This window comes from Aspergillus viridinutans, assembly GCF_018404265.1.
Source record: "Aspergillus viridinutans IFM 47045 DNA, scaffold_3, whole genome shotgun sequence".
Taxonomy (NCBI): domain Eukaryota; kingdom Fungi; phylum Ascomycota; class Eurotiomycetes; order Eurotiales; family Aspergillaceae; genus Aspergillus; species Aspergillus viridinutans.
This window is the reverse complement of record NW_025091219.1, coordinates 1,499,968-1,517,060: the sequence shown is the minus strand read 5'-3', so window position 1 is coordinate 1,517,060 and position 17,093 is coordinate 1,499,968. Positions and strand designations below refer to the sequence as shown.

The 17,093-nt window shown below is 49.2% G+C and overlaps 5 protein-coding genes across 5 annotated transcripts; 2 read left to right on the top strand and 3 right to left on the bottom strand.

The window, feature by feature from the left end:
- Positions 1-941: 941 nt before the first annotated feature.
- Positions 942-2,532, bottom strand: Aspvir_005491 (uncharacterized protein; the record flags this gene model as incomplete). The annotated part of the gene is made up of 2 exons (XM_043268706.1): positions 942-2,034; positions 2,102-2,532. The coding sequence occupies 2 exons, from the start codon at positions 2,530-2,532 to the stop codon at positions 942-944; spliced, it is 1,524 nt and encodes a 507-aa protein (XP_043124641.1).
- Positions 2,533-6,202: 3,670 nt separating this feature from the next.
- Aspvir_005490 (class I SAM-dependent methyltransferase) lies at positions 6,203-7,290 on the bottom strand (the record flags this gene model as incomplete). Its single annotated transcript, XM_043268705.1, has 2 exons — positions 6,203-7,112; positions 7,202-7,290. 2 exons carry the CDS (start codon positions 7,288-7,290, stop codon positions 6,203-6,205), a joined length of 999 nt encoding a protein of 332 aa, XP_043124640.1.
- Positions 7,291-7,789: 499 nt separating this feature from the next.
- Aspvir_005489 (NAD(P)/FAD-dependent oxidoreductase) lies at positions 7,790-9,385 on the top strand (the record flags this gene model as incomplete). Its single annotated transcript, XM_043268704.1, has 3 exons — positions 7,790-7,838; positions 8,044-9,031; positions 9,100-9,385. The coding sequence occupies 3 exons, from the start codon at positions 7,790-7,792 to the stop codon at positions 9,383-9,385; spliced, it is 1,323 nt and encodes a 440-aa protein (XP_043124639.1).
- Positions 9,386-10,110: 725 nt separating this feature from the next.
- Aspvir_005488 (TBP family protein) lies at positions 10,111-11,096 on the bottom strand (the record flags this gene model as incomplete). The annotated part of the gene is made up of 4 exons (XM_043268703.1): positions 10,111-10,127; positions 10,184-10,598; positions 10,671-10,758; positions 10,822-11,096. The coding sequence occupies 4 exons, from the start codon at positions 11,094-11,096 to the stop codon at positions 10,111-10,113; spliced, it is 795 nt and encodes a 264-aa protein (XP_043124638.1).
- Positions 11,097-13,998: 2,902 nt separating this feature from the next.
- On the top strand, positions 13,999-16,064 carry Aspvir_005487 (electron-transferring-flavoprotein dehydrogenase; the record flags this gene model as incomplete). Its single annotated transcript, XM_043268702.1, has 3 exons — positions 13,999-14,299; positions 14,378-15,896; positions 15,965-16,064. The coding sequence occupies 3 exons, from the start codon at positions 13,999-14,001 to the stop codon at positions 16,062-16,064; spliced, it is 1,920 nt and encodes a 639-aa protein (XP_043124637.1).
- Positions 16,065-17,093: the final 1,029 nt, after the last annotated feature.

Sequence of the window (17,093 nt, the reverse complement as noted above, 5' to 3'; positions counted from 1 at the left end):
GAAAAGTCAGTACCTAGGTAGTTATCTGGACCGAGTCGAGATTTTCCTTACTCATTTGGAGGACAGACGGGAGGGGGATGACAGCTACTTACTCCTCCCCAGGAGCAGGATTGAGATTGGAGAGGCAGCAGGGGAAGAACCCCGGAAGGGGATCCCAAAAGCACAAATGATGCTAAACTCTTGACTCTTTTTCCGTGTTGATGAAGGGATTAGATAACCTGTCCCCTCCTTGCGATAAGAATATCGAGATAGAGATAGACAATAGACTAGGGATGAGGCATCATGAGATGTAATAATGATCCCCTTCAACGACAGCTTCCAAGAGGATAGAGATCAAAATGTTTTTGTGATGATGTTTCATTCAGACAACATACATAGGAGAGGCATCAAATCGTCACACGCATCTCGCTTCCTCCCATTTTCTTTAACCGTTTCTCCTCTTTGAGAAATGCTTCTTTCCCTTTTGCTTTTTGCATGAAGCGCAAAATGATTTTTCTTCCATAACTTGTGGTTGAAAAAGAACATAGGAAAGACATAGATACATCAAGACCAGCTGGGGAATATTCGAACCGCCGTATAACGGAAACCCAAAAAGACGATAGATATATGTACAGTGAAGCCGGCCCAATGGCCACATAGGTGGGAAGTTGCAGAGACCAGCAAGCGCGGAACGTAGGGCGCGCATTAAACAGATAACGGAAGTACAAGATTATAACAAGGATATTCATCGCAGCCACAGGGTGCGAGAAAGTAGAGGGAGGATTTTGTCTTTGCGGAGTGGAGAAATAAAATCAAGTTCCGACGGACGCAGTGACATCGGTGGGATGCAGGCAAAGAGCCATAGGCTCTGCAATGCATACGATGGATTGTGGACCGTCGCAGTCACCCAGGCGAAGAGGTTAATCTATCGTGACTGGTGACTGAAGGTACTTGCAAGTCGTTCAGATCTCCCCGAACATCTCGTCGAGCTCGTCGACTTCCACAGTTTCCGGATTCTGCAGCTCTCGCCATGAATCAAAGACCATGTCCATATCCATATCCTGGATTCTCCCAGGGAGCACCAATTCGTCTTCCTGCTCAGCTAGCTCCGACATCTTCATCTCAATATCTGGAAGCTCACTATTTAACATGTCAATAGATCGCTTCAGGGTCGAGACAGAGCGAACACTAGGATCTTCGGGAAGGCTGATCTGGGGAGCACTGGCGAGAACAGTCGCACGGTCCTCAACTTCAAGACCGTCATCGGACGCGGCACTCGTCCCTGACGACAGCGACGATGCGACCGACGCGAGCGATGGGGAAGGAGAGGTACCGAAGAGGGCCGACGCAGCCACATCATCGGTATCAAGTTGCTCCAGCTCCAGCTGCTGTTGTAACCGCTGTTGGGCCTGGTAGTTTCCGTGTGAGAAGTAATCGCTGTCCTCGTGATCGGGCAGGCGCTCCTCGTTGATAGAGGAAAGGGGACTGTTTTCGACTGAGGTCTCCGAAATGCTCATGACTCCGTTTTCCAACTCGCTGAGAGCATCCGAAAGAGCAGAGGACTTCTCCGTGGCCGCTTTCTGCTCCGAGGCCCGCTCGCGAACAGCACTGGCAGTCTGCGTGAACTCCTTCTCATCGCCCTCCAGCGGCGGAGATGCGGCGCGATTCGAATGCATGAGGCGCGCATGGCTGTGATGTTCACTGAAACTGTGGCCAGGGCGTCCTGCACTACGATCGATGTTCTCTTCCTCGAAGTCAGGCGAGGACAAATCGACCTCGGGACTAAGCGATCGTTCCCGTGCCAACATCTCCTCATCATCCAGGTCAGCGTTGGAAACGCTGGGCGTGAAGTCTTTCCCATCCACACCTGGAATAATCACATCATCCGAGTTCTCGGGAATAGGCCGACGCGGTAATGTCGTGAGGTAGTAATACACTTTGCGCGGATGTATAGGAATTAATTCCTTTGCAATAGGGCACGGCGCCAGAGCAGTCCAAGGGCGCTTCATGTATGTGCCCAGTCGCGAAGACAAGAGAGCAGCGGGATTGGCGGAGCTAGACGTAAAAGCGAGTCTGTTAGCTTTCAGGCACAGGACGGTTTGAAGAGAAGGGGACGGCGTACTTTGCGACATTCTCGTTAAGGGTAACAAGAACGGCTGCGAGCTCCTTAACAAGGTGAGGCCGATTTCCCGTCTTCTCTAGTTGCTCAATCACACCCACAACGATGTCGTCGTTGATACCTTCTGTGTCGATCTTGGGCGCAGCGTTTCCGTCCGTAGGGGACGGAGGTGGCGTATGCTCATAAATTCCGCGCCTTCCGTTCGGCCGTATTGTTTGCTGGTTCTTTGCATCTGTGGAAGTAGTCGAGGATGGCAAAGGGTCCGGTGATGATGATGCCGAGTCGTGCGACCTCTTTACTTTTTTAGATGGCGGCAATTGATCGTCGGTCGCGTGCGGCTGTTTCGACGCAGAAGGGGACCGACGAGATGAATTGGGAAGATGAATACCCAGCGAAGGAAGAGACAACGACTTGCGGCGAGTATTGTAAGGCATAATGTGTGGAAATAGATTTGTGGATGAAGAAAGTAATAATATACGGGGAGGAAGACAATCAGTGAAGCAGGTGAGATATAGGTATGGTATAGTAGTAAAGAACAACCAAACAAAATACAGTTCGGAAATTAAAGGGAATCAACGCGAAGTAATATTACTTGAATCAACGACAATAAACTGTTAATATAGAGTAGATGGATTAACAACGATGATAACAGATAATAACACACGAGCAAGGATAGTAGTAAGGTAGAAGGATGGAGAACGAGATGGGAAGCAGTTTACAGGGAAGGGGACAGGGAAGGAAAGGAGAGGGAGGCAGCAGCTAGATGGGATGGTGGAGGTGACTGGCGATGATGGGATGTCGGGATGGGCGGGAAACAAGCAGAAGGGGAAGATTATTCTGAGAGCAGCTTGTTGGCCAGTTGATCCCAAGAATTATGATTGTTATGGGGCGATGAAAGGAAACAATTAACAATCGTTTCCAAAAGGGAAAATTAAAAGGTCAAGATGGAAAAGGGTGTGAAGACTGAGTGGAGTTTGGTATTTTTTTTCCCCCAAGGGATTTTTTTTCTTAGGATTTTATGAAGGGGGAGACAAGTAGGGAAAAAGAGGCGGAAAAAAATCAGGGCGGGTGCTTCAGGGTGGCGTTGATTGGATTGGCAGAAGATGGGCCGATATTTTATTCCACCAGGAATGCTTGCCTTTGGTAGGGACTAGTCTAAGGAATAAGAAGAAAAAGCAAAATGGCCGAAATCTGGGATTGTTCTTCATTTCTTCTGTACCTCCATAATAGTACGCACCCTTATTACTAGATGTCTCCTTAGAATGCGCTAGTCCAACAGTATTGATATATTGACACAAGCTAGAGCAGTAGAAGAGCCTAGATGGTCATCAAGCCTTCACCGCCATAGCTGTTCCTGGGCAAAACCGCCTGGCGGTGGCTGTAAGTGCGTTTGGATGTCTGTCAACTCTGTAATAATAGCTATCTGAATTTCTGAAGATGGATCAAACAGATTCACAGGCAAGTGACCAAAGGGGCAAAAGTACAGTGGGGCCAGCCATGTGTGTATGACGACTAGCAAGAATGGCTGACGATCTCATTGGGTGAAGGGAGTCTAGGATCATCTATGGTTCTGCATGGGCTCCATGGTGGAGTTATGCACTATTATGGAGCGAGCAAAAGAGGCGAATCGGGTAACTACGTATTGCTTTCTAGGCTCCCGCGGCGGTGGCAGCTAGACCAGCTGAAGACTGTCCAGCACTCCTGGTTGCTGCGCAGAGATTTTTCTTTGGATAGATAGAAAACAAACAAGAAGTATGCCGGTTACCTACATAGCCCAGATACTAGCCTACTATTATTGAGCCAGCTCACCTCCACACAGGCTAACTCTACAGAGAGGCATCGGTTTGCCAACATCTTAGATAGTTGCTAAGTACTACGGTAGTGTAGTCTGCTTCTTGACCGACTCGATGGACGGGCATTCTCCGATCGTCGCATGTTTACCATTTGCTATACAGAAGTTATGCTCATTTGAAGCTCCCAATCATAAGCTCGTATGACATCTATGGCGACGAATCTCCATGGGAATTTTAGTCAGTGAATGCATCATAGCTTGCTTGGTTCCGTGGTTTTCAAGGGCAAACGGAGGTTAGAAAGCAATGTCCGCATTCCATAGAAAAAGCCGATACAGGGAGAAAAAAAAAAAAAAAAAGAAAGAAAGAAAAAGAAAGGAAACGGAGAAGGGAGGAAGGTTTGAGCCAGCATTAGCGCGTAGTATGTTGATTTCGGGACTAACCCAAGAAACGAAATGGAATCTAGCAGAAATTCAAACGAATGGAATTCAGAATTCTAAAGAGCTTCCCATTCAGAAAAGTGGGTTCAAGATGTATGCGTTCCTAGCGGCGCCGTTTTGGTCATCAAATAGCAAATAAAATTGTTGATGGTGGAGCAAATTCCGAACTATGCAGCAGAGTGGAAGAAAATCCAATCGGATGGACCACAGGGAGGCTTGTCATGATTTTTACACTTTCCAGATTTCCAGATTTCCGGAATTGGGTTGTTAACTGTGCGAATAGCCAGTTGCCAGTGGCTTGCCGCTCCTTGCTTTTCTGATGATGAGATCCTGTTTCTCTTGTGTTGTGCTGGCTCGAAAAGATAGCTGTCGGAGGATAGCGCCCTTTCTACAATAAACTCCAAGCCTGTTGTACACCAGACTGATGGGTATTCCGTAGACAGACCGTTCTTAAAATGGATAGAACAAATCCCTGTGGTAACGGTTGATCGTAAATTCAAAACAACAAGGAGGTTGGAGAATGCTCACTTCGCTAGTACTACCCCAAGTTTCAAATGCATGCCTAGGTGCAATGTGATATGTATCAGCGGGGCGGCAAGGGATGAGCAGAGTAGGTACCTAGTACGCTCATTCCAAGCATTCCTGTCATTATTTGTTGCCAAGCTACCACATCACACCTCCTATTCTATGCTTCGAGCCTCTTATGACTTGGGTATCTCGGCGATGTGACATAGGAGATTTATGACTTATGCTTATCTGAGTATTCATCGTCTGTAGGTGTAATCAATGGAGACAGCCACATTGCGGTCAAGATAACCCAGAATTATCTCCATCTCGCTAGGGGGTGGTGGTTCTCCTGCAGCTATGCTTAAGCTACAGCGTTGACCGTTAACCGTCCTTGCTTAACCACACATATTTAGACTCCGTTGTATGAGTATCTGGTCTACCATCCACTTACGTACATTATCTGCATTGATATTGCATTATTTATCGGTGCATCTACCCCATGATCCGCGCTTTATGGAGAGGAATAGAGAGGTACACTCCCACTATCAACATCATATCGAACAGCCTCTTATGTCAGTATTTCCGTATGGATCCACGCTCCATCTCCATACATACAGGCAGAGTGGCAGGTCCATGAATAAAACAGACTTCTCGCTTACCTCTATCAACATGTTACTTATCTCGGACTTGGGTTTGCTTCCCTCAGGATCACCATGACACATCCCAATAAACCAATGTCTCAAATATGAGCACATAATCATCATATTAACCAGACACCAGCTCTATCATTGGAGCAAATGCCTACAATCCTGCCTATCGAACCCCAATCCAGAATCCAGATGGGTCCTCTCTGGAAACTCTGAGCTCGCTAAACAAGGTATATACTTTCACCAAGACTATGTGTACCCCGCATATGTGATGCATTTGGCAACGCCATCTTGACCTCATTTTGGGCTACTCCGTCCTAAAGAGCCTAAACTACTCCATACCTCTCTAGGCCGTCGAGAGACTTCATCGTATAAGTTCCACTTGGTTCTATTTGGTTGATCGGCGGTGGTGTAAGACGATCTCCTCCGAAACGAAAGGAAGACGTCATGATTTATATATTGTGAGGGGTTGGGACGTCGGTCTAAAGCCTTTTGCTCCATCTTATCATGTCAGAGTATGTTACGATTCAGATTTCGTAAGTCCTTTGAATAGCCGATTAGTACTAGAAGTTTAACGTATCAACAAATATTTGACCGAATATTGATGCAAGGATCAACTCCGGAACCATCTCATGCGCCATTACTTGTCTCTTACGTAGTTACAGTTCGTACAGACCAAGTCTATCTAATATACAATGTTATGCCAATGCATCCCCATCGTCATTGCTTAGCATCTTGACTTTCACTCGCTGGCCTCAGGACATACTTCCAGGTTGTCCCAAAATGCCACCGTTTCTCCTCCACGATCTCCAACCCACTTTGCCGAACAATCTCGCCAATATCTCGATTCCACCAGCATCCGTGCCGGTCCGCATGCGCGGGAGCCAGATTGTCCAAGATATTGTTTAGCCAGTCGTAGTATGACCGACCATGCTCGAGCAGCAATATCTGCCCCCTGTGTGGTTCTGTAATCGATCCCAAATGGCGCAGGGCTCCCACGGGATCTGGCATCGAGCATAGTCCCATGGTCTGCACGATGGTATCATAGTATGCTGGCTTCGCACCCGCCGATGGGGGAATGACGTCCTTTGCATCCTGCGCACGGAACGTCACATTCTTGAAGCCCGGATGGAGTTTCTCGAACTTATTGCGTGCGACTTCTATCATCTGCGGGCTGAGATCGACAAAGGTGACGGAGCGACAGCCCCGGATCACTGCTCTTCCATCTTCATCAAGACCGCGTCGTTCCCCCAGATCGTAATACTCCAGGTTCCGACCAGTACCGCAGCTCACCTCCAAGACATCCCCGCGTGCCTTCCGGACGAGGTCCTGTCGTTTCTTGCCCATACGCATCACCTTCTCTGACATTTCGACTTCAGCGTCAAAGTTGGGTGCGGTGCGGTTGTACCGGTCTGATACATCCTGGGGAACATCAAGCGACTGCGCCTTAGTTACCTCCCTCCTGTAGGAAGCGTAGAGATAGCCGCAATAGGTGCTGATGGTAAGCGCTGTAACCCCCAGAACAGTCATGGCTCGCGGAGACAGTCGAGGGGTCTCAGGCTCCGGCTTGAGATTCAACAAATGAGGGTTGGCCCGCTTCGGCAGCACAGGAGCCGGACGATTGGAGCTACTCTGAGTCAGAAGTCTGAATTCAGGAAACAGAAGACATGAGATGATGACAGAGAATAAGGATGAAATCCCATTCTACATCGTACTGACCTTGGTCTTTCTACAGTCGGGATCTTGGGACTGGACACAGGCACTTTAGCCTTCTTTAAGGCTGCTCGGCCTGCTCGGGATGCACTCATGATTGCGAGTAATAGTAAGTCTATCGGACTAGGTCTGCCGGATTTTCTCGCCTAAGTCGATAGGCCTCAACGAGTTTTCGAGGTATCAGGGCAGTGATTTGATTCCATTCCTTTGCGTGGCTCTATCCATCGAAGCTCAAATATCGCCTAACGGTCAAGAGTAAAGCATACAGAGAAAGCGAAATCACCTCCAATCAAAATCGATGGTGGTATGATCCGACAGTCTATCTCGGTTGACAACTTTGACTGGTCAGGCCAAGAACGATAGGGCGTGAGGTTTCAAAAGTGACATCCGACCGTCGGGACCGGGCCGGCTTTTTAACTGGTGCTAATTGACTATGGACTACAGTATGGACTTCTCCGCATCCCACAAAAGAGGGGTGATTCTCTCCTCAGCTGCGTATATTCTCCCCTTTTGCTTTCTCGCGGGTCATCCCCAATTTGTTGGTCAATTGGGTTAGAGTAAATACTGCGGCGACAACATTGTTTTGAGGAAGACATGGCGCTCCCCCAGAAGATCCTTATCGTTGGTGGGGGTGTATTTGGCTGTGAGTCCTTCGATTTTCTTTGGAGTATTGCAATTTCTACATGAGAATAGGAGATGAAATGATATTTCCTGCTCATGGCAAAGGAGTCGATTACATATTCACCGTTCCTATTTTGATTTGTCTGACTGTTATATATATCTTCGTCAATTGCATTCCGCGACTCCTCTTACGTCTTCTTGACACATCGGGAACTGATGGCATATAGTGTCGACCGCCCTATCATTGTCGCAACGACACCAAGACTGTCAAATAACTCTGCTGGAACAATCACCTACGATTCCTAACCCGCATGGCTCCTCCGTCGACAGCTCACGAATTGTCCGCGCCGATTATTCACATCCCGTTTACGCCAAACTCGCTGCTGCCGCCATTGACCACTGGCGCAACACAGAATGGGGAAAGGAAGGTCGCTACACGCAAAACGGACTGATGCTCGTTTGGACTCCTGGCAATGAAAAGGCGAAAGCCTATGCGACCAAGAGCTACCACAATGTCAAGCAGTTGGAGGGCGACAAGGTCGAACTACTCCCGTCGGCAGCTGATGTGATGCGGATCGTGCCAGAATATGGGAAGGAGTTGAATGTAGCGGGGGGATACATCAACTGGGGCTCGGGCTGGGCAGACGCCGCAGCGGGCGTGCGATTCGCAAAGAAGCTACTGGACGAGCAGGGAAAGGTGGTTTTCAAGACCGGCGAGGTCAACAGGCTCCTGCTTGCCGAGAGCCAGAGCGCTACCTCCCAGCGCAGAGTCACCGGTGTCGTCTTGACGGACGGCACAACACTCACGGCCGATCTTGTCGTCCTCGCGACAGGCGCCTGGACAGGCAAGCTTGTCGACCTCCGCGGCAGGGCAATCTCAACCGGCCAAGCACTGGCATACATGCGCATCTCAGACGAGGAGCAGCGCCGACTAGAGAACATCCCCACCGTCCTCAACTTCGCCAACGGCATCTTCATCATCCCGCCTCGAAACAACCTCCTCAAGATCGCCCGCCACGCCTACGGCTACCAGAACCCCAAGGCCGTCCCCATCCCCGGCGGCAACGGCGCCACAATGCAAGTCAGCCTGCCGGAGAACGGCGTCCCCGTCCCTCTAGAGGGCCAGGAAGCCTTCAGAACGGCCCTCAAGGAGCTACTTCCCAGCTTCGCGGATCGTGAGTTCGTCACAACCCGCGTGTGCTGGTACACCGACACGTAAGGAACCACTTTCTTTACCCTCTCCAAAATAATGTTATGGCTAACGCAGGGACACTGTACCCCAGACCCACCGGCGACTTCATCGTCGACTACCACCCCGAGTACGCAGGCTTGTTCCTCGCAACAGGCGGCAGTGGTCACGCATACAAGTTCCTCCCTGTTCTGGGCCACAAAGTCGTCGACGCGATCGAGGGAAAGCTCGAGCCTGAGCTACGCAATCTCTGGAAGTGGCCGGTGGAGGTCGACCAGAGCGCGTTCGAGGGTGACGGGAGCAGATCCGGGGAGCAGGGGCTCCTTCTGATGGAGGAGTTGGCTAAGAGTACGAAAGCTCAGCTGAAGAGTGTTTTATGATAGCTCTTCCGTCCTGTACATAAGCTATAGAACTGTATATGTAAGAATAGATCAGAAGTTTACTAATCCGTCGTCCTGACATATCTCCGTTCAAGAAGTAGTAAGATGAGAGGGTAACGAAAGGAGGCATCCCTGATACTACCTAGTAACCCCATTTCTTGGAAACCAAGGTTCACGACTGTAACTATTAACAGCAACCTTCTACAGATTTTTATACTACTCTGGAACAAATGCATCGACTACCTCTTCTTTTCATTCCTAAGAATGTTGTAGTCTAATCAAGTGCGGCATCATTTTCTTTTCGTCCATATCCCACGAGCTCATAAAACAAAGAGCAACCTCATACTGGACAAAGCCAGGGAGAGTTCAAGCCAATAGGCGAAGAACACAACCAGATATTAGAAAGGAGGCAACCATTCGACCAGCGCACAGTACCGCCCCCCGAGTCCGCGGATTGTGCTACTATCTAATTGTAAACATTTGAAATATTTGGTGAAACAGGGAACAACAACCATGGGGCAGAAGGGTCCGAATCGCTAGAACGCCGTACATATGCTAGCATGAAGAATCATCATAAGCGAGGTCACAGCAAAAAGGGACTGAAAGACCACCCATCCCTATGAACCTCTCAAAAAAGAAAAAAGAAGTGTTAATACAGGTGGGAATGTGTGAAGGATATGAAGTGGGTAATCTTCATATGCTGACAGATATGCCGCGGGAGGCCCTTAGACCTTGCGGAAATCTGATCGAATCGTTAGCATATGGTCCTGCTTCAAACAGAAAAAAGAATTAACATACCAGAAAGCACAGGATAGATCAGTTCGAACGCCTGATAAATCTCTTCACGGACTTTGGCGCCGGTCAAGACAATCTTTCCACTGACGAAAATCAAGAGGACGATCTTGGGCTTCATCATACGATAGATGAGACCAGGGAAAAGCTCAGGTTCGTAAGAACTGAAGTTGTGATGGCGACTAGCCAGACCCTCCAGGCGAATAGGGAACTTGATGTCACAAGAGCCGACGATATTCTGGATCTTGAAGTCGGTGAACTTGGCATTGAAGCCCAGTTTCTGGATGATACGCGCGTACTTCCTGGATGCGAGCTTGGAATCGTCTTCAGACTTCGCACCAGTGACGACCATCTTGCCAGAGGCGAAGATCAGTGCGGTAGTTTTCGGTTCCCGGATACGCATGATCACGGCCGCGAAACGCTATTAGGAAAAGCAGTTCAGCCCACACTGTGCCCTGACATGACCAGCTCAGGGAGGTGTGGAAATTAATACCTTTGGGTTGTACTCTGCATTTCGTGCATGAAGCGCGATAGTCTTGAGATCCAAACGGCAGTCAAGGTTGACAGTAGCAACAATGTTTCTTGAAGAGAAAATCCTTGTTCAGCATTCTGGTGATCCAGAAAAACAGCAAGAGTATACTCACTGCAAGGTAGGCACGATACCACTTCCCGGAGCATTGGCACCAGGAGTCGCAGCGGGAGTAGCGGGCGTCACCCCATTGCCGTTGACGGCATTTCCTCCCTGCTGATGGCCGTTCACAGTTCCATTCGCACCCTGAGCGCCAATCGCCATGTTTCCTTCTTTTTCAGAAGAGGGAGGTGTCAAATCACCGGCACCACCGGGAAAGGACAGAGAAGCGGGGGAAGTGAAGGCCCGGGCCTGCTGCGCGGTAGAAGGATGGGTCGTGAGAGATTCCATTGCGACGTGAGCAAGAGAAATACTCGAGCTGTAGACCAGCCGAAACTGAAGTAGATATGCGAGATAAATTCGCGAGCCGAAGAGCTTGTAGACGGCAGTCTGTCCTCTCAGAGAGACCGAGTCAGTCAAAAAGCCAAAGAGATTGATGATCACAAGGATTCATGTCACAATATGGACAGAGGGTTGAGCGAGGTGGGAGAAAAGAAATGACAAATGGGTGGCGAAGAAGATGACGGAATGGTGGTGATGATGTGTTGCAACTGTGAATATTTTGTGGGCGCGGAAGGAAAAAAAGTGAGTCTCACCCTTTTGTGGGAGATGAACAACTCAATGTCTCCCCTACAGCAATGCTGCCTTAGCTCAACTCAAGCTCGAAGTGAGGAGTTGATAGACGAACAGCAGCAAGATAGGTCTGGTGGAGATGACAAGAGGCAAAACCAACCAGAGAAGCTCAACACCAGCAAGATGATGAGATACCAGAAAAGCACAATCAAGTGTTTCCTAGTCACACTTATGCAGTAGCACAATAAGTGCGAATGAGGGAATGGACAGTGACAGAAGCACGTGAAAGAGCAGAGCTTTTTCTTCAGGTCAAGCAAACAAAAAAATTTTTTTTTTTCTTTGGTTTTGGTTTTTTTTTCCCTTTTGGGTATTGGAGATGTCTATCTGCGTCTTGAAAGAGAGTGGCGAAGATGCACACCTGAGGCTGCAAACTTCGTGTTCCAGCGATGATACTGAAACTGCGCGGAAGAAAATTTTCCTTTCTTCTGAGCGTCTTATTAGGCTTCTTCCCGGAATTCTTCAGGCCAAAGAAGCAGAGAATACTATGCTGAAAATAGCGGAACTCTGCAACTCTATACGAGTGTGGAGAGAGAGGGGAGGGAGGAGAGGTTGGTCGTCGGGAAGAAGGCGACTGGAAGATTAGTTTCGGCGTTCCGGGCGGTGCCAAGACCAGGGTCAAAATTCCAAGAGCAACAGGAAAGTGGGAGGTTGGGCCTTTATATAGGCTGACTCACAGCGCCCGAGAGTGCTGGCGTCAGGGGAGGCTGGGCCGGGCGGTGGCGGCAAAAGCAGCGATGGAGGTCGTTTCCATCCATGGGTTTGGCTGCTTTGGGGCATCTGTTTGTGACTTAGCGTTTCACTAGCGGCTTCCGGGGTGGTCAAATCCTCGAGGCTGAGTGGCTTCCCTCTCCTTCATCCCAGCAAGCGCCATTCTGCCATTTCTGGTTGGCTGAATGTAAGACCCATCTAGCACATTTTCTTTGGGAGCCCCACCAGGCTGTACACGCTCTGTTTGGCTGTCCATCAGACATCCCTTTCTCCTCTGATCCTCCATGGTTGCAGCCACTGGCTGTTGCCCAGTCCGCGTCGCTCCTGCAACTGCTCGTCAGACCCACTGTATCCATCCATCCATACCTGTTCAACAAATAAAAGTGCATATCGCTCTCTGTGGGTTTCCCTCGCGACGCGCCTCCTGTTCGTGCCGCTTTAGTGGATGGCAAATGAACAAAAGTCTTTCTTTTCGCCCAGTCATCACTTTGGTACCGCTGTTCCGTCCATTGATTTCCTACCTATCCTTCCCTGTTTATGAAGAGGTTGTTGACCTGTCTATGATGGCGGCTTGGCCCAACAATCGGCTTTCAAAATAGTTTCCATTACTGGAGTTTGAGCTGAGATGGATCAGAAAAGTGAATAAAGAAAAGGACGAGTCTGTCTAACCATTAGCCCTTTAACTTTTGTCAGTGCAGGCGATTCGTGAGGTGTTTCATGGTTTATCTTCTCCCCTCCAGACTGCAGCCTGGACGCGGATCTATCTATCCCCAGATCTCACGAGTCACGATTCGTGATCCACCAACTTGACTAAATTAAGACTCTTCTACTTGACATCAATAGGAGTCAATGATGAGATCATGTCCATGAGCAAGTCTCCGTGGAGAACTCGGTAATTGAAGATCGACTGGTTTCCTTATTATTACAAGAGGTATTTCCCTATCAAATCAAGCCTAGATAATGCATGGACGCTCCTGAAGTCGTCGATATTATCCAATATATCAGTATCAGTATACAGGCTGGTGCTGAGTCTGCTGACCTGCGTATAAGCCAAGATATACGGGGTATATGAACTTAGGCTGTGATGTTATACGGTCGGCGACCCCGTACTTCTTCCATCATAATCAACATCTCAAGTGCGGAGTGAGAAGATATCACCTGGGCCTATCCTGTTCTACTTCTAATCTACATTATCCAGATCTTCTCTTCAGCCACGTGTAGAACCTTACATGATACCGGTGAATAGTCAGGTAGTTTGTACTCCGTACATACCTTCCCCTCCCGAAAGGTAAACGGTCAGATGCTTGTCATTTGGACAAGTTGAGCCTCACACGTCTTTCATGTGATTCCATCGCAGAGCCTCGTGTGGCCTGGGAGTCCGGCACTAAGAAGCAAGTTTAGGTAATTTGGCTCTGTAGAGAGATACGCACGTCATGAGCCATCTCAAACCATCAGTTTCATACTGTGTGAGCAAACGAAGCTCTTCACCTTACCTACTACTGTTCATGTCACTGTTGAATTCGGGTTCCGACGGAATGGACAGTTTATCGGCGGAAAGACGAGGTAGGAGGAGGATGATTCCCATCGCCGAGATTCCCATTGGCTGAGCTTACCTCGGGTACTGCCAACTTAACTGTCCACCACCGCCAAATTCGGCCATCCCACGAAAGTCCCACCGTAGCCTTTAAGTCATACTCGGGCTGTTCACAGGGCTTCTTCTGTGATTAATATCTTCTCCAAGTTTTTCTTCTTGGATAGGGCTGAATTGCCATGTCTGCTCATCATCTGTAGACTTCAGAGGTACTAAGAGTGGCAGTTCGAATCCCCAGTTGCAGTTTCCTCCCATATCGCCATGGCTTCGAAAGGAGCCGTCTTGCCGCTCTTGAGGCGCGAGTTGCAAACAAAACCCACACAACTGAATAGAGCTGCTTCAGCCTTTTCGACTGTTGCTACGACCGTTCGGAACAGGAGAGCAGTGTCCGCTAGGCATTCGGCTCGCCACACCGCGCTTTTCTCTCGGAGACAACTACTCGGTCAAACTCGGGCATTTTCGCAATCGCTTTCGACAAGGCTTCCAGATGAGCATGATAATTTCGATCCCCGTCAAGTAGAGAGGGAGTCGGATGAGGTGGACGTGTGCATTGTTGGTGGCGGTAAGAGCTTTCGTGTTTGCCAGTTATTCGTGGCTACGCAGCGGTTTGGTGGCTGACTCAATCTCTTCACCATCGCAGGTCCTGCCGGTCTTGCGGCAGCTATCCGACTGAAGCAACTCGCAAACGAGGCTGGAAACGAGGAGTTCCGTGTGATTTTGCTGGAAAAAGCGGGAGAGCTGGGCGCACATATACTTTCAGGCAATGTTCTCCAACCGACCGCAATGGATGAGCTTCTGCCCGATTGGTTGTCCGAGGAGAATCCATCACGATTTGAGGGCGCAACACCAGCACGGGAGGACAAGATGCGCTTTTTGACCAAGAACTCGTCGATCCCGATTCCCGCTCCACCCCAAATGAACAATCATGGCAACTACATTGTCAGTCTGAATGAGCTGACGAAGTGGTTGGGTGAGCGAGCTGAGGAATTGGGTGTCGAGATCTACCCTGGATTTGCCGCCAGCGAGTTGGTCTACAATCGGGATGGCTCTGTCCTCGGCGTTGCGACGAACGATCTTGGTGTTGGTCGGGACGGCAAGCCCAAGGACAATTTTGAGCGGGGTATGGAGTTCCATGCTCGTGTCACTCTCCTCGCCGAGGGCTGCCATGGTAGTTTAACGAAGCAGGTGATCAAGAAGTATGACCTCAGACGCGATAGTCAACCCCAGACTTACGGTATCGGGTTGAAGGAGGTGTGGGAGATCCAACCGGAAAAGTTCAAGTCGGGCGAAATCGTGCATTCCATGGGATACCCGCTTCCTTCGGACACCTACGGTGGTGCCTGGATGTACCATTTTGGAGAGAACTTGGTCAGCATTGGGTTGGTGGTTGGTTTGGACTATCCCAACCCATGGCTTTCACCTTACGGAGAGTTCCAGAAGCTCAAGCACCACCCCTTGTTCAGGGAGGTCTTGGAGGGCGGTAAATGCATCTCCTATGGTGCTAGGGCACTCAACGAGGGTGGCTTCCAGTCGATTCCTAAATGTGCTTTCCCAGGAGGCGCTCTCATCGGTGACACTGCTGGCTTCTTGAACGTTCCCAAAATCAAGGGCACTCATTCGGCTATGAAATCGGGCATGTTGGCAGCGGAGGCTACCTTCAATGCTTTGCAGAATGACAACAACGGTACTGTCTTCCTTTTCGAATACGAGGATGCTCTTCGAAAGTCCTCAATCTGGAAGGAGTTGTACGAAGTGCGCAATATGCGGCCCTCGTTCAAATCCCCGCTCGGTCTTTACGGCGGTATCCTCTACTCCGGCTTAGAAGCCTTCCTGTTCCGCGGTAAAACACCCTGGACACTCAAGCACCACGGTACAGATGCAGCATCCACCAAATCGGCATCTGAATGTGAGAAGATCGAATACCCCAAACCTGACGGCGTGATCAGCTTCGATATCCTGACCAGTGTGAGCCGAACGGGAACGAACCATGAGGAGGACCAGCCTGTCCATTTGCAGGTCGCTGATTGGGACAAGCATACGGACGTCTCTTGGCCCAAGTACCAGGGCGTTGAAAACAGATTCTGTCCAGCTGGCGTCTACGAGTACGTCGAGGACCCAAGCAAGGAGCACGGTGTTCGCTTCCAAATCAACGCCCAAAAGTAAGTCTTGATTCTTAAGCGCATTTTTTTTTTCTTTTTTGCCTCATGCAGATGCTAACGACATACAGCTGTATTCACTGCAAGACGTGTGATATCAAGGTACCGACACAGGATATTAATTGGCAAACGCCTCAGGGTGGAGAAGGCCCTAAATACTTCAAGACATAAGCTCATACCCACTGTAATTTCTGTTTCATTGTCATTGTCTTGAATTGTTCCTGTGTCGTTTGGAATCGATCGTTCGAGTTCATCCTCCCGGACTTCCGTCGATCAACTCTACGAGTTAGAGCATCCTTTTACTTTGTTGACATCTTATTTCTACTGACAAGTTCTCCCTCTTGGGTGACGTTTGTACTATACAAAAGGATATACAAAACTCAGCGCACATGAAATGTACAGGTTGGTTGGATATACAGAGTATCAATAGTCTCGCATTACTACACTGGCACACGAAGTAGAAATTTACGTCTCTCTCTTGGCAAATACTTAGCACCACGCCATGAAAACTTCCGAGGCCCAGATTGATTTTGACGCTGTGAATTGGAGCCCCGTGGGGACTGGATAGCTGAACCATGGAAATGGCCGCGATTGTTCCAGTGATGGCAGACCATAGGTCTGGAAGAAATATAGCTCCAGGTTCCTAGATAATACCCTGGTATCCGCCGCTATCATCACAACATTTGTTTTCCGTCGAGTGTTGATCGGTACGTCAAGAAGAACAATTTGGACTTTACAAGTCTAGCGAGTATTCTAAGGTGAGGCTGTCAAGAGTTCCCAAGGCAATTTGGGCGGAGCCACGTGGATCATCAAAGTGAGGCGACCATTTCTGATTGATCGATCACGCCTCGCAACATTTCGTCCATCGCTAAGGTAGGAAGAGGAAAAACTGACTGGAAGAAACATAGCCCTGCCCAGCACTACCTATTGATTGGCGGACGATTTACTTAGCTTGGGAAAGAAGGATAAACTGGTGGTGATCGCAGGTACGTACGTCTCCAGTACTTTCGGTCTGGCGGTCAAACCAGCCTCCACCCTCCTCGTCTCGACTTTCTTTCTCCTTCTTCAACCTCACAGTTCTCGCTCTATCCACCCTCTCACCTACCCCTTCTTCTTCATCTCACTGTCCTTTCTCACCTGATATATTGACCTGATTGTATCTAGCAGCTACTTCGTCCTTCCAACCTGGCCTGGTTTCCA